Below are 14,363 nucleotides of genomic sequence, written 5' to 3' on the forward strand. Positions count from 1 at the left end.
AGTGAAGAAACTCAATATGGAGGTCGGATGGCCGAAGTATTGGGAAATCTTAGAACAGGATGGAGATAAATTCAAACTACAAAGTCAGGAGAAATTGAAGCATAAAGTAGAAAATTGGTTCCAATATCGCCAAATAATGGAATTTTTTAAACAGGATAGGAAAATTGGTTTCCAGGTGGAAAAATCAAAACTAGAGACCGAATTGTTAGAACCCGATACTAAGAATTTATCTAGAATGTATAACTTGTTGTTGAAATGGAACACACAGGATGAAACAGTTAAATCGGCTATGATTAAGTGGGCTCAGGATGTTGGACATAACATTATGTCAGCTGACTGGGAATGGTTATGGAACACCGGTATTAAATTTACGGCATGTAATGCCTTAAAGGAAAACATTATGAAAATGGTATACAGGTGGTACATGACCCCAGTCAAACTGGCGAAAATCTATCATTTGCCCGACAATAAATGTTGGAAGTGTAAAGAGACTGAAGGTACTTTCTATCACCTTTGGTGGACATGCCCGAAGATAAAGGCCTTCTGGGAAATGATTTATAATGAAATGAAAAAGGTACTTAAATGTACCTTTTCTAAAAAACCAGAGGCCTTCCTCTTGGGCATTGTCGGCCAATTGGTGACAAAGAAAGATAGAACTTTCTTCATGTATGCTACAACAGCAGCAAGAATACTCATCGCAAAGTATTGGAAGACACAAGATTTACCCACTTTGGAAGAATGGCAGATGAAAGTGATGGACTATATGACACTGGCCGAGATGACAGGCAGAATCCGTGATCAACGAAAAGAGACGGTGGAAGAAGAATGGAGAAAATTTAAAAGCTATCTTAAGGACTACTATAAACTTAATGAATGCTAAAGTGTTGTGGTTTTCAGAAGCAAAAGGGTACAGGGATACAAGGCTAGACTATAAAAGAGGACTAAGATGACAGAGATTAGAAAGTAACAACTGGGAGTTGCTAGTTGAATTATGGACATTGGGATGCAGAGAGGGGGGGTATGGGGAAGTCTAAGAAAAGAGGTTTATGAAAATATGTTTGAAACTATTCATGTATGTCTGTCACTTTTTGTGTTTGTTTGTTTTTCTTAAAAATGTTGTAAAACCAATAAAAATTTTATAAAAAAAAAAAAAATTGTCTTACAACGTTTAACCAGCTGGTATGTTAGATCAAGGCGATGCCCATAAAAAGAGTGAAAAACAAAACAGAAAACAACAACAGGCTGCGTTTGAAAAACAATGTAAAACAACCTTGATAATGACCCATTCTTTCCAGATGGAAAAGCTTGTTGGTGGGGGAGGTATTTTCAATTGTTTCCAGAAAGCGCAGATAGTGGGTGCTTGTTTTACCTCGACAGGAATGCTATTCCACAGAACAGAGCCACGCTGAAAGCCCTGCTCCAAATTACTGTGGCATGGGCTCAGCTCTTTGGAATTTGCAGGAGAAACTCTCCTGCATGCCACAGTGACCTAGTGGCTGTATATAAGTGATAAGGTGGACTTCTCAAGTAACCACACCTCCTCTGTGCAGGCCACGCCCCTCAATGTCCTGTGCAGTCATTGCAAAGCCTGTGGAACTCCCTCCCACAACGGAGACTAGACAGGCACCCTTTTTGCGGAACTCCAGGCACAGACTAAGACTCTCCTGTTCCAGCAAGCGTTAATAAGGTAGCGTTTGGTTTTATGACACTTCCCCCCCCAATTGTCCCCATTTTCTGCAGATTGCTTTTATCCGCACTGCTTACAAATGCAAACAATTGATATAGAAATCCCTTCAATAAATAAATAATAAATAAACCCCACTTTGGATGTTGTTTGTGCCTGGCTGGAATGTGCCCTTAAACTCTGATTAATGCCTCTTGTCTGCCAGGCTGGGAGGAGGGGAGGACACTGAGGAATGGAAATGTGATTCGTGAAAGTGGACCCCCCCCCCCCGCTGTCAGGTGGCTGTTGCGGTTGCTCGAGAATAACCAGGCAGGACTCTGACTCCCCCCAGCATCCTCTGGTCCTTGCACCTCTTTCCCACTGGAGGTGGGGCTTTCCTCCTCCCCAGAAGAGGAACTGATTTTCGGAGGCTCCCTGTAACACAACTGCCCTTCTATTTCTCGCCTCTGAGCCGATGACAGTTCCCTGACACCTCCATTACACGAACACGAATATGCAACACCAAAGCAAGCACCTCTGGCTCAGGGTCTCTGAAACTTAAGTCAGCATCCTCCTTTCTTAAAGGGATTGTTCTGTTGACTGCCTCCCATCTGCAAATAATTTTTGGTACAAAATTGACACAGGATCCAGAGAGCAAGTCTACCAACTTCAAACTTTCCTCACGCTACGATTCCTGCTTGCTTTTACCTGGGCAACATTCCCACAGGCTTCGAGAGTAATAAGCGAGTAATAAAACGGGGAGCGCATCTCAGCATCCGCCCCGCTGACATTTACTCAAGGAAAGGAAGAGATGTCTTGCATCTGTTTGAGTCAGGGGAGGCTTGTTAGCCAAGCCTAGCAGCTGCTGTGCCCACATTCCTAAATAAATCACTCCAATCAGAAGGCATTGTCTGCTACCTGGTGCTGCCAACTGGGAACGGCTTGCTTGATTTTCGGTATAATAATTTCGTCTTTGGATTTCTGCGCCGACAGTGATGAATCGAGTGGATGGGTGGAAATTTCACAGATCACTACAGACGGGGGTCTCTGTGTTTTATCTGGGATAAAATAAGCTACGTGCATCAGAGACACTCGGGTACAGAGTCACCGATTCGAACAGTTGTGCGCATTCTGGTGCGCAACTGGGACTGTGCCTTTGCTTGCATGGTAGAAGCAAGTCAGCCAAGCCATTCACTGGTGGGGATAATTTAGAATCAAACATTTACATGGAGATAAGAGATCTGTAACTACTAACTACATCAGTTTAACAGACCAGATAGCTTAAGTCAGTAGAACACGAGTCTCAATTTCAGGGTCGTGGACTGATTCTTGTGGTCCCTTCCAACTCTACAATTCTACAAGGCTGATCTTCCAACTTGCCATGCCCGGAAGTGGGTTCAGAGTGGCTTGGTCACCATGCTTCAGAACCACAACATAAGGGCACCACTGCAGGGCAGTTCATCCCAGTATTTCTGCAAAGAGATGGAAATGTTTGGGACCAAGATGTAAAAGGCTTTAAAGGAGGGGTTGGGGAACCCTAAGGCTTTCAAACCAGTGGCCTGTAGCTCCTGGAAGGTTTCCCTGAAGGGATTGCAGTCCCTGAGCTGAGCCTGTTTTTAAGCTCTCTCCAAAGAAAGAAACACAAGACATTTGGTGCAATCGACAACTGTAGCGATGAGCCATTTTAAGACATTCAACAGCATCCCAACAAGCATAAAATGACAACTGTTGACAGTGAGGAGGAATGTAAAAATACAGGAACGTACTATTTGTGTGATTCTCCACCCATCTATTGATGTGGCTGGCGACTGCTATGTTTTGACTGAAATCCACATCTTCCACTTCAGCTCTGAAGTACGTCTTCATCAGCTGCAAAAATTTGTCACTGACGTGAAACCCGTTCTGTACATAGAGGGAATTGGCAAGCTTCATCACGTACTGGCTGTCTTCAGCGTTTGCCATGTCAGAAAGGTCCTTCAAGAAGGAAAATTCTTCACCTGGAAGCAGGGTGTGAGATAGGAAATATTTCTGTCAGGGTTAAGTAAATATATTGAGGGCTTAAAGAATCCCATTGTCTTCCCAGTGGAAAATCACAGTGATATTTTCGCTTTCGACAGAGAAGGTCACTGTGAAATGGTATATAGGGTGGCTTGACTCTTCTTCAAAAAGACTTGGGACTAATAAAACATTAGAAGCAGAGGCAGCCGCCCAAAGCAATTCAAGAGTCTTCATGAGCAGCCAAAGCTACATTTAAACGGAGAATTCTCCATTAATGCCAATAAGTGTTCAATATGTGTCCCTATTATGTCATGCTTTGCATACATGGAAAATAATGGGCAGCCCCCTCTTACCACAGAGCAAGTTTGGGAAAGCTTTGGCCCTCCAGATTTTCTCAACTACAAGCCCCAGCCATTGACAGATCTATCTCCAAGAATATGTCTAATCCCCTTTTACAGAGATGTAAGATGAGGGCCTGTGGCAGTGAATTTCACAAGTTAAATTATGCATGGCTCAAGGTATTTTTGTCCTGAGTCTACTGCCAACCAATTCCACTGGGTGACCCAAATTCCTAATATTATGACAGGGGAACAAAAACTTCTTTGCGGCCATTTCTGTGTGCAATCCTTTTGTTCTTTAATTCTACCCTCACCTTTCCTCTTGCATGTTCCCTGCGTGCACATCATTCTCTTTTTGAAAAGAAAAGAAAAAATCATAACCAAGGCAATGAACTAGAGCACAAAGCAGTCCTTTGACAGGGAATAGCATTCATCAGTTGACAATCAACTGTTTTATAAACCGGCATTATGTGCCCATATGTTTCCAACTTTTAATGGGAGGTTCCCAACCACTTTTGTTAAATATTTACACTGTTGGGCCAGCTGTTTAAAATTTCCTCTGCTATTCTAAAGATTCCCATAGAGCTCCTTCAAGATTTCCCCAAAAGCCGCACTAACGATGTTTACATAGGATTAGCGCATACCATTTGCACAGAAAAAATAAACCAGCTCAGCATGCTGCAAATGTCGCCACATTTTGAAAATGATGACAGACTGTCACCTTGTCTCCAAAATGAGAACGGGACTTATTTTTAAATTCCTTCACCCCTTTTGTTTAGCGCTGCAAGGTTTGCAAAAAAAATAAAAATAAATCAAATGCGGTTCTGTCAGCAGGGATGGTTTAAAAGAGCTGAGGGTATAAATGGGCCTCCAGACAGGACACATAAGGAATTTAGTGCGAGGCCCAAGCTCATTGCAAGGGAGTGGGGCTGGCAGTTGCCTTTACCCTCACAAAAAATTGTTGAAAAAGTGAGGATTGGAGATACTGCGGTGACTGTGAAAAAATAGGGGGATGGGTGCGGAGTATACATTTTGGGTTGTATCCAACACTCTACACACAGAGTTCCACTCATGTAACACAACTTATTTTTCCTCTGCTATCCCTGTATGCCCCCAAATCTGCTCCCGTGGAGCCCAGATACCTCTGTTCTCCCATGAAGAGGCATGAAATCACATCGAGCAAGGGACCAAATTATTGAGGAGGGGGGAAAACCTTATCCCCATGTCTCAGATACAATAAGAAGGGTGAAGACGGAAGGATCAGGATAGCAGCTAGCCACAGTGGCCCATTATCTGGTAACCTCAAGTTTAGATTCTATAAGGCACCTCTGAAGGGAGACTGGAAGCTCCTCGTGTTCAGAAAAAAGCGCGCAAGATTGAGAGTGAAGTTTCTATTCCGGTCCACATAACACCAGTCTTGCACTAACTGCAATGGCTACCAGATGCTACCAGGTCCAATTCAACATTTTATTGCAATCCAACAACACAAGGTTCCCTCCTCTGCTTGGCTCCCTCTCCACAGAGTTTTAAGCAGACTGTGAAGACACACCTTAATCAGGCCTTTGATTAGGCTAATGCTGTTCATAATTTTAACTCCATTGCGCATGGACTGAATGCTGAAGTTTTGGTGAAGTGGGCGAATGTTTATAATGGGAACTGATTATAGTTCTGGTTTAGTTATGTAATACTGTAGCTTTAATCATATGCACAAGTAAACAACCCTTTTCTCTGAAGTGTGCTTAAAAATGCATAACTAAATTAGTTAAATAATCTATAAAAGAAGACTAGCAATGAATTCTTTAGCTGCAACCCACCATCTGAATGTGACATATAGATGCCAGCCAACTGAATGTTGGTCTACCTTTCAGTCTTGCCTTTCTGATCAATGCATGACACTCATCTTTTCCATTTTAAAACAAAGCAGCAGGCATATTTTATGTGTTTGTTCATCCCCTTGTTACCTATAGGCATTCCAGTTTGGTTTAAGGCCTGGATTTGGCACCAAAACAGCCTTAGGGGTTGCTCTGATTTACGACCTTTATCAGAAGAGAGACGAAGGGAGTTAAGACCCTGTTGGTTCTCCTTGATCTCTCAGTGGTTCTTGATACCTCTGACTATGGTATTCTTCTGGAGTGACTTTGGGAGGTGGGAGTACTCTGTTACAGTGGTAACAAAGCTCCTACCTGCAGGGTCAGTACCAGAAAGTAGTACAGTGGTACCTCCAGGTGGACGGGATCCGTTCCGGAGGTCCAGTCGGATTCTGAGGTCTCCACAACCTGAGGACCACTTCTGTGCATACACGCATGATGAAACCCGGTCAAATACTTCCGGGTTCGCCGCTTTCGCATCCCAAAGTTTACGTAACCAGAGGGTTACGTAACCGGAGGTACTACTGTACTAGGAGATTGTTGCTGGCTCCATAGCCTTTGGTATACAAAGGTCCATTATATCTCCTATATGAAACTAACAGAGCTATTATACATGGATTTGAAACACGTCAGTATGCTGATGACACACAGCTTTCTCTTCACTATTCCGTATGAATCATGAGAGGCTATAAAAAGTGTCATCTGGGGGCAATGAAGGATGGGTGGGGCAAATAAACTGATGCTAAATCCTTACAAGATGTAAAGAGAGGTGGGTGGGAGGTTTTTGTGTCCCGGAATCAGGTGTACAACCTGTTCTGGGAGAGGCTGAACTCCGCTTGAAGGAATAGGTTCATAGGCTAGAAGTACTCCTAGATTTCAACTTGTCTCTCGAGTCTCAGGTGGCTTCTGTGTGCTTATGCCTAGTTTAGAATGATTTATCACAATTGCAGTCTCTGGATCAGAATAGCCTGGCCTCAGCTGTCCATGCTCTGGTGACCTCCCATCTGGACTTCTGCAATGCACTGTATGTGGGGCTGCCCTTGAAGATGGGACAGTGGTTGCCTCTAGTACAGAAGGTAGCTGCTAGGCTGGTAAGTGGGATATAAATTGAGTTAATAAAATAAATAAAAATAGCAATTATTTATTAATAGTTTTTAAACTATCTGTTTAAACTACTTGTTTAAAAAGGAATGCAGAGCTATTCCTGGAATTGTGTGTGTGTTGATTTGCGACATCATACACATCACCCAATCAGCATGATGTCAAAATAAAATGAGGTGTCCCCCCCCCAAGTAATATAATATCTTCCTTCAAGCAGGTTTTCATTCAATACGCATAAAAGAAGATTAATTTATTTTTTTATCAGCTCTTATCTGATTTTTATGCGTTATTTTTTATTGAGAATTTTATTGTCAGCTGCCTTGGGCATTTTTATTATTGAAAGCCGAGGTATTAATATACCAACTCATCATTTTCTCTTTAATAATACATATTAAGGGCCCCCCTTCTTTCCTTCAAGCAGATGAGACCTTGTAGAAATATTAAAATTCACTTCCATCAACACAGGTGATCAATCCTGTCTAGAATTCTATGAAAGAGCCATTTGTAAAGGAAAAAATATATGTGGCACTCACGCTTCCTAGATTGTTATGCAGGACCACCCTATGTGTGTCTGCTAAGATGTTAAGACCTGCTGAGTTCAATGGAATTTAATCCCAGGTGAGTGTTAAGCTGTTGTTTTAATGTATTGACTGGACAAAATAATAATCAAATAAGTGTCGCTTGGCGCTTTGTTGAACACTCATTACCGTTTTTCAAACCTTCATATCCCATGGCGTGTCTGATTTCCTTAAGGGTGGACCCATGAGCTCCGAGTTCCATCATTCCCATGGCGATTGATATTCCCAGTGGAGAGAAAATAATGTTTTCATCTTCCCCCGCAGCTCTCAGCTGATTGTAAACATTCACTGAAAACTCCGCAATGGTTTCATCAGGAAAACTGGTGCTGAAGCCTTCGCTTTGCAAAACAAGCAGAGACAGGAAGCCAAGGAGAAGCATGTTGAACGGAGGGCGTTTCAGATCTGTAAGGAAAATTAAAGAATTGACGAGTTAATATTATATTGTGCACATAATAGATTAGTGGGATCATTAAATTGTATTAAGCATGAGCATAGTGTCATTTTCTTTCTTTCTTTTTTTAAAAAACAGCAACTCAGATGCCATTCACAAACACACAAGAGTGAATTAGAAAAATGTATAACAATTATCACAATTGGAGAGAGACCTGTTGGTATGTAATGTCAAAGTGCTGTCTACTCTAAAATGATATTATTGGAATGGGAGACAAAGGACGAGCAAGTAAAATCTTCAAGGATACATTGGACAATAGATTTTGGTTATAATATAGATACGGAAACATGGGAACGATTGTGGAATACGGACATAAAGTTTACAGCATGTTATGGTTTAAGAGAAAATGACATGAAAATGTTATATAGATGGCATCTAGCACCTAGTAGATTGGCAAAAATGTATACATCAAAATTTAATAAGTGTTGGAAATGCAAAGAGAAAGAATGTACTTTTTATCACCTGTGGTTAAATGTTAAAGCTTAATGGGAAATGATATATAATGAATTGAAAAAGATGTTTAAGGTAACATTTGCACACAAAAAACCCCAGAAGCTTTTCTTTTGGAAATTATAGGTGTAGAACTACCAAAACAGTACAGAAACTTATTTCTGTATGCAACTACAGCTGCAAGAATATTACTTGCCCAAAAATGGGAAGAAGAAGAAATCCTGACGAGAGAAGAATGGATATCCATTTCCTCCCATGAATGGGGAGGTGGATTTCCCTTACGGTGGGCTGGTGATGCTATCGCTCTATGGGTGTTACTGAACTTCCTGAACTATGGCCAATGGTCAGGGATGATGATGATGATAATAATAATAATAATAATAATAATAATAATAATAATAATAATAATAATTTATTTCTACCCCGCCCATCTGGCTGGGTTTTCCCAGCCACTCTGGGCGGCTTCCAACAAAATATTAAAAAACAATAGCATGCTAAACATTAAAAGCTTCCCAAAACAGGGCTGCCTTCAGATGTCTTCTAAAAGTCTGGTAGTTGTTTTTCTCTTTAACATCTGGTGGGAGGGCATTTCACAGGGTGGGCGCCACTACCAAGAAGGCCCTCTGCCTGGTTCCCTGTAACTTGGCTTCTCGCAGCGAGGAAACCACCAGAAGGCCCTCGGAGCTGGACCTCAGTGTCTGGGCAGAACGACGGGGGTGGATGATGGCAGTTTTACATTGCTGGCTAGAGTTTGAGCAGGAGTTTGCCACTGGATGTGACCCCCTTTGTGAAACCTTTTATGGGCCTTAGACTCCACTCTTTGCCAGGTGCTGCCTCTGGGGAGTAGCGAGGAGGGAGAAATTTGACCAATTTGCATTATAGCATAAACCTGCCTCGTTTGCCACTTCCAAACTAACCCGTGAAGCCAAGAGCACTTCCTCAAATGTTGTGACGCAGCTTTCTAACGTCGACAACAAAATGTGTACAAAAATGCCGGCGGAAATCACAAACAAATGCAGAAATGGAGGAAACTGAAGAAGACTGGGGAAATGTGAAACTGCGAGAAACCAAAACTTATGAGGGAGGCAATGCCTCATCCAACTGCGAAAACACATAAAATGGATATCCAATAGCCAGTTTCTTGGAAGGTTCTTCGCTCTGATAAGCATCAAGGCTAACTCTGCTATGCCAGAGAAGTGAATCCTTTGAACACACAGTGGGATTTGAATCTGCAAGAAACATGTAGAACAATGTTTCCCGCACTTGGGTTTCCAGCTGCTTTTTGACTACAACTCCCATTATCCGTAGCGGGCAGGACCAGTGGTCAGGGATGATGGGAACTGTAGTCCAAAAACAGTGGGAGTCCCAAGTTTGGGAAGCACTGATGTAGAGCAACAGCAGCCAACATGGTGCCTTCGAGATGTTATTGGACTACAACTCCCATGCTTCTAGGAGTTGCCCATGCTTCTAGGAGTTGCAACCCAACAGCTTCTGGCCGGAAGCACATTTGCTACCCCGATGCAGAGAAGTGTGCTAGTTTTCATAGATTCAGCCTTTAACTGAATGCTGTGTCACATGAATGGTGGAGACGTTTCTTGTAACACAAAGACACACACTACACCAGGAATGGGGGGGGGGTCTTTCCTCTAGATTGCACTAACTCCACCCAGTATGGCCAGTGGCCATGTTGGCTGGGACTTATAGTCCAGCAGAACATAAGAACTTGCTAGTCCAGCATTCTGTTTTCACAGTGGCCACCCAGATACCTGTGGGAAACCAGTGAGCAAAGCATGAACACAAAAACACTCTTCAGCTCCTGTGTTTTCCAGCAACTGGTATTCAGAAGCATTGCTGTTGCGTCTGTGGAGACTCACAGGTTTCTAGCTCCTGCTATACACCTATTAGAAGACGGGGTTAACTTCTAAAGCAAAAAAGGACATCCAAGACGTATGTTTTCTTTGACACACGGAAGCATAGCGCATTGCCTTTTTGCCAGGATGTAGCAAAAAATAGCTTGGAATGGAACCTTACATTACAGTTCACTGTGGATGCTGTCAGTCTAATTTACACCTTCGGTTCCTTCTGCTTAGGAGGTCCATGAATAAATGTTAGTCCTTCTGGACAGTGTGCTCATGGTTGCATTCACTTATCAGTTCCTGGGAAGCTTGGAAGCTTCTTCCTCTAAAACAGGCATCTCTCTTCCACCTACAATTCTGGCTGGCTGGCTAGTCAGCAAATAGGAGAGCAAAAACCGTGCCAGCCATTAATGGGTGGAGCTCCATGAGGAGGACAGGGTGATGCCTCTTATTTGCAGCATGCAGTCTTCACAACATGTACATTACAACAGATGCATTATGCAACAAATTACAAATGCAGTCGCCATCTGAACTGCCACAGACCCTCCAAGTGTCCCTGTTTTCCAGGGACAGTCCTGGTTTTAAAGAAGCCATCCTAGTTCCTGATCTGATCCAGGAATGTCCCATCTTTCCTTTTGTTGTTGTTGTTTAGTCGTTTAGCCGTGTCTGACTCTTCGTGACCCCATGGACCAGAGCATACCAGGCACTTCTGTCTTCCACTGCCTCCCGCAGCTTGGTCAAACTCATGCTGGTAGCTTCAAGAACACTATCCAACCATCTCGTCCTCTGTCGTCCCCTACTCCTTGTGCCCTCCATCTTTCCCAGCATTAGGGTCTTTTCCAGGGAGCCTTCTCTTCTCATGAAGTGGCCAAAGTATTGGAGTCTCAGCTTCAGGATCTGTCCTTCCAGTGAGCACTCAGGGCTGATTTCCTTCAGAATGGATAGGTTTGATCTTCTTGCAGTCCATGGGACTCTCAAGAGTCTCCTCCAGCACCATAATTCAAAAGCATCAATTCTTCGGCGATCAGCCTTCTTTATGGTCCAGCTCTCACTTTCATACATCACTACAGGGAAAACCATAGCTTTAACTATACGGACCTTTGTTGGCAAGGTGATATCTCTGCTTTTTAAGATGCTGTCTAGGTTTGTCATTCCTTAGGATGTCCTTATTTTCATTTGAGAAATGTTGGAGGGTATGAAGTTGTTCAATCCCCGAGCCAAGGAGATAAGTAGCTATACAACCTTTAGAAGACACCTGAAGGCAGCCCTGTATAGGGGAGTTTTTAAATGTTTAATGTTCTATTATATATGCTGGAAGCCCCACCAAATCTGCTCGAGAGAGTTGGGAAACCAAGAGAACACATTTAACAGGCATGCAAAGAGTGGAGAGGGTCCTTGCATTAGCAGAATTATTTTGCCACCCGGAGTATGCGGAACTGGCCAAAATGACGGGAAGAATTCGAGAACAGCGGGACCAGAAATTCATCAAGGGCTGGACTAAATTTGTAAATTATTTGAACGACAATTGTAGCCAATCAAACATGACGGTAGGATTGCAAGAAGCTTTGTAAGGAAAGGTATAAAATTCACTGCAGAGAAGAATAAGAAAATATGATGCTTTGATGTTTTTGATTTGAAAACAATGGTTAAGTAGTGAAAATGCAGAAATTTGAAATGAAAGACAGAAAATCGTAAGGAAGGTTTGAAGGAAGTCATGGCGCTAAAAAGCCCAATTGTATAATATAAGAGGAGAGATTGTAATGGAAAGCATTGTTGTAAAATTAATAAAAATGATATGGCAAAAAAAGAGAATTATTTTGCCACCCAATATAAAAAAATCTGAGAAATAACAACCCAAAAAGCAATTCAACCAGCTTAAGCGGTTCAAATTTCTTGAACTGAATGTTCTGGATCAACAATGTCTTTAATTATATCAGGCACATGGACAATCCAGGGATCACTGAGCATATTTAAATCGTATCATGATGAGTGGGCTTTCTGTCCATTCTTATCTTCCTGAAATGGGAGATAGTAACCAGAAAGGGAGTGAATGGAAAAGAGTATCGCCCTGAAGAAATACCTAACATGCAGTTGGTTCCTGCCATGAGGTCCCCCCATTACACTACTGAATTAATCCCTTTTGTTCAACATCAATACACTAATCCATCAGGAAAATAGTGGCTGGCCTGAAACCATCAAATTATTTGCCCTGGGAGGTTTGTCTTGCAAAGCATGAAGAAAGAGAGAACGTTGTCATTACCCAATCTCTTTATGAATCTGTACAATGCCCCAGTCTTTTATTTTTTTAAAAAAGTGCTTGACTTGGATATGGTTCATTTATGGTGGTTGTTAATAGGTGGTTTGTTTCCTTCTCTTCGCTGACCTTTTGCGATAATAATACTTAACATTTATACGGTGTATCTTATTAGCACAGTGCTCCACAAACATTATCCAATTAAATATTGTGACAGCTCAGAGTGGTGTGTAATTGAATATTATTAAACCCATTTTATAGGTGAAGAAACACAGTGTAATAGGCTGTTGTGTGTGTGTTTTGGCAGCAGCATGAATGCCTACTATATGCAAACAGCAGGTTGAGATGGCTAAAATCATTCCTGGTAGGAGAACTGCATGGCTGACTCCTTCCCATGAAAATAATTGTTCGTATGTACAACTCTAGAATATTAGGGAAAAGGCTAGGCAAAGCTGGAACTCCTCTCACTTAAACTTTTCTTCACTATGTAGAACATTATTTTTTTTCTGCAACAAGGAGGACTATTCAATCATGTGCAATCTTTCCAAATGTTCTTAGACTACAAATCCCATCAAGCCCAGCCAGTATGTCTAATGTTGTTGTTTAGTCATTTAGCCGTGTCCGATTCCTCGTGACCCCATGGACCAGAGCACGCCAGGCACTCCTGTCTTCCGCTGCCTCCCGCAGTTTGGTCAAACTCATGCTGGTAGCTTCGAGAACACTGTCCAACCATCTCGTCCTCTACCGTCCCCTTCTCCTTGTACCCTCAATCTTTCCCAACATCAGGGTCTTTTCCAGGAAACCTTCTCTTCTCGTGAGTATGTCCAATAGTCAGCGCCTGAGAGGGATATGGCCTCATAGATACTCCTTTCAGTGCTCAGCCAAATATAAGCCTCCTCTATTCTTAAGAAGTTCGTGATACACAGAGCACTCAGCTACACAGCTGCAAATAAAACATTTTTAAGTGTGTTGTAAAATGCATTATACAAATGTGACATTAGATGGCAATGGTGAGCTATGGCAAATCCAATATATTTTTCAAAACGTTTTTAATATGTGTCTCGATTCCACCAGAGTCGCATGTGCAACTCACAATTAACAGGCATTTTGAGTGTGTGCTCATTATGACATACAAAATCTGCTTCAGAGGGCATCAGTAGGTGAATTCTCTGCCCCACAGCCACCTATGTCACTTCGTAGACCACTCATACAATGGTAAGCTTGCTTCAGCTATGCCCTCCACAACAGAGGGATAAGACTGGTTTGAGTCACGCAACGTGTCAAGCCAAATGATGGCTTGGCAGGGTAGTGTAGACTCCTGGATATGAGCTTGCAGATGTTTCATTCGTCCCTGGCTGCCATGCTGCCAACGGCCTTGGTCCTGTATATCAGAAGGAGCATCTCCACCCCCATCGTTCAGCCCGGACACTGATGTCCAGCGCCAAGGGCCTTCTGGTGGTTCCCTCATTGCGAGGTTACATGGAACCAGACAGAGGGCCTTCTCGGTAGTGGCACCTGTCCTGTGAAAAGCCCTCCCATCAGATGTCAAGGAAATAAGTAACTATCCTACTTTTAAAAGACATCTGAAGGCAGCCCTGTTTAGGGAAGTTTTTAATGTTTAATGCTGTATTGTGTTTTTAATATTTGATTGGTAGCCACCTAGAGTGGCTGGGGAAACCCAGCCAGATGGCCGGGGTATAAAAAAAAAATTATTATTATTATTATTATTATTATTATTAGTAGTAGTAGTAGTAGTAGTAGTGGTAGTCTTAGCATGCCATTCCAACCCAGGCTCTTGGCTGTGAA

The 14,363-nt window shown here is 42.4% G+C and overlaps 1 protein-coding gene and 1 long non-coding RNA gene across 2 annotated transcripts in view; both read right to left on the bottom strand.

Moving 5' to 3' along the window:
* The window catches only part of LOC308585209, a 493,513-nt gene that overhangs the window by 67,901 nt on the left and 411,249 nt on the right, over positions 1-14,363 (bottom strand). The gene's annotated exons all lie outside the window — the stretch shown is intronic.
* The window catches only part of SERPINI1 (serpin family I member 1), a 105,303-nt gene that overhangs the window by 40,364 nt on the left and 50,576 nt on the right, over positions 1-14,363 (bottom strand). The window contains exons 2-3 of the mRNA XM_081190660.1: positions 7,676-7,948; positions 3,430-3,660 (exon numbers count right to left, since the gene is read on the bottom strand). Coding sequence (XP_081046786.1) covers positions 3,430-3,660; positions 7,676-7,925 — 481 coding nt within the window. The 5' untranslated portion in view covers positions 7,926-7,948. The remainder of the gene's footprint in view (positions 1-3,429; positions 3,661-7,675; positions 7,949-14,363) is intronic.

The sequence above is a fragment of the Podarcis bocagei genome, assembly GCF_964188305.1.
Source record: "Podarcis bocagei genome assembly, chromosome: 4".
NCBI classification, from domain to species: domain Eukaryota; kingdom Metazoa; phylum Chordata; class Lepidosauria; order Squamata; family Lacertidae; genus Podarcis; species Podarcis bocagei.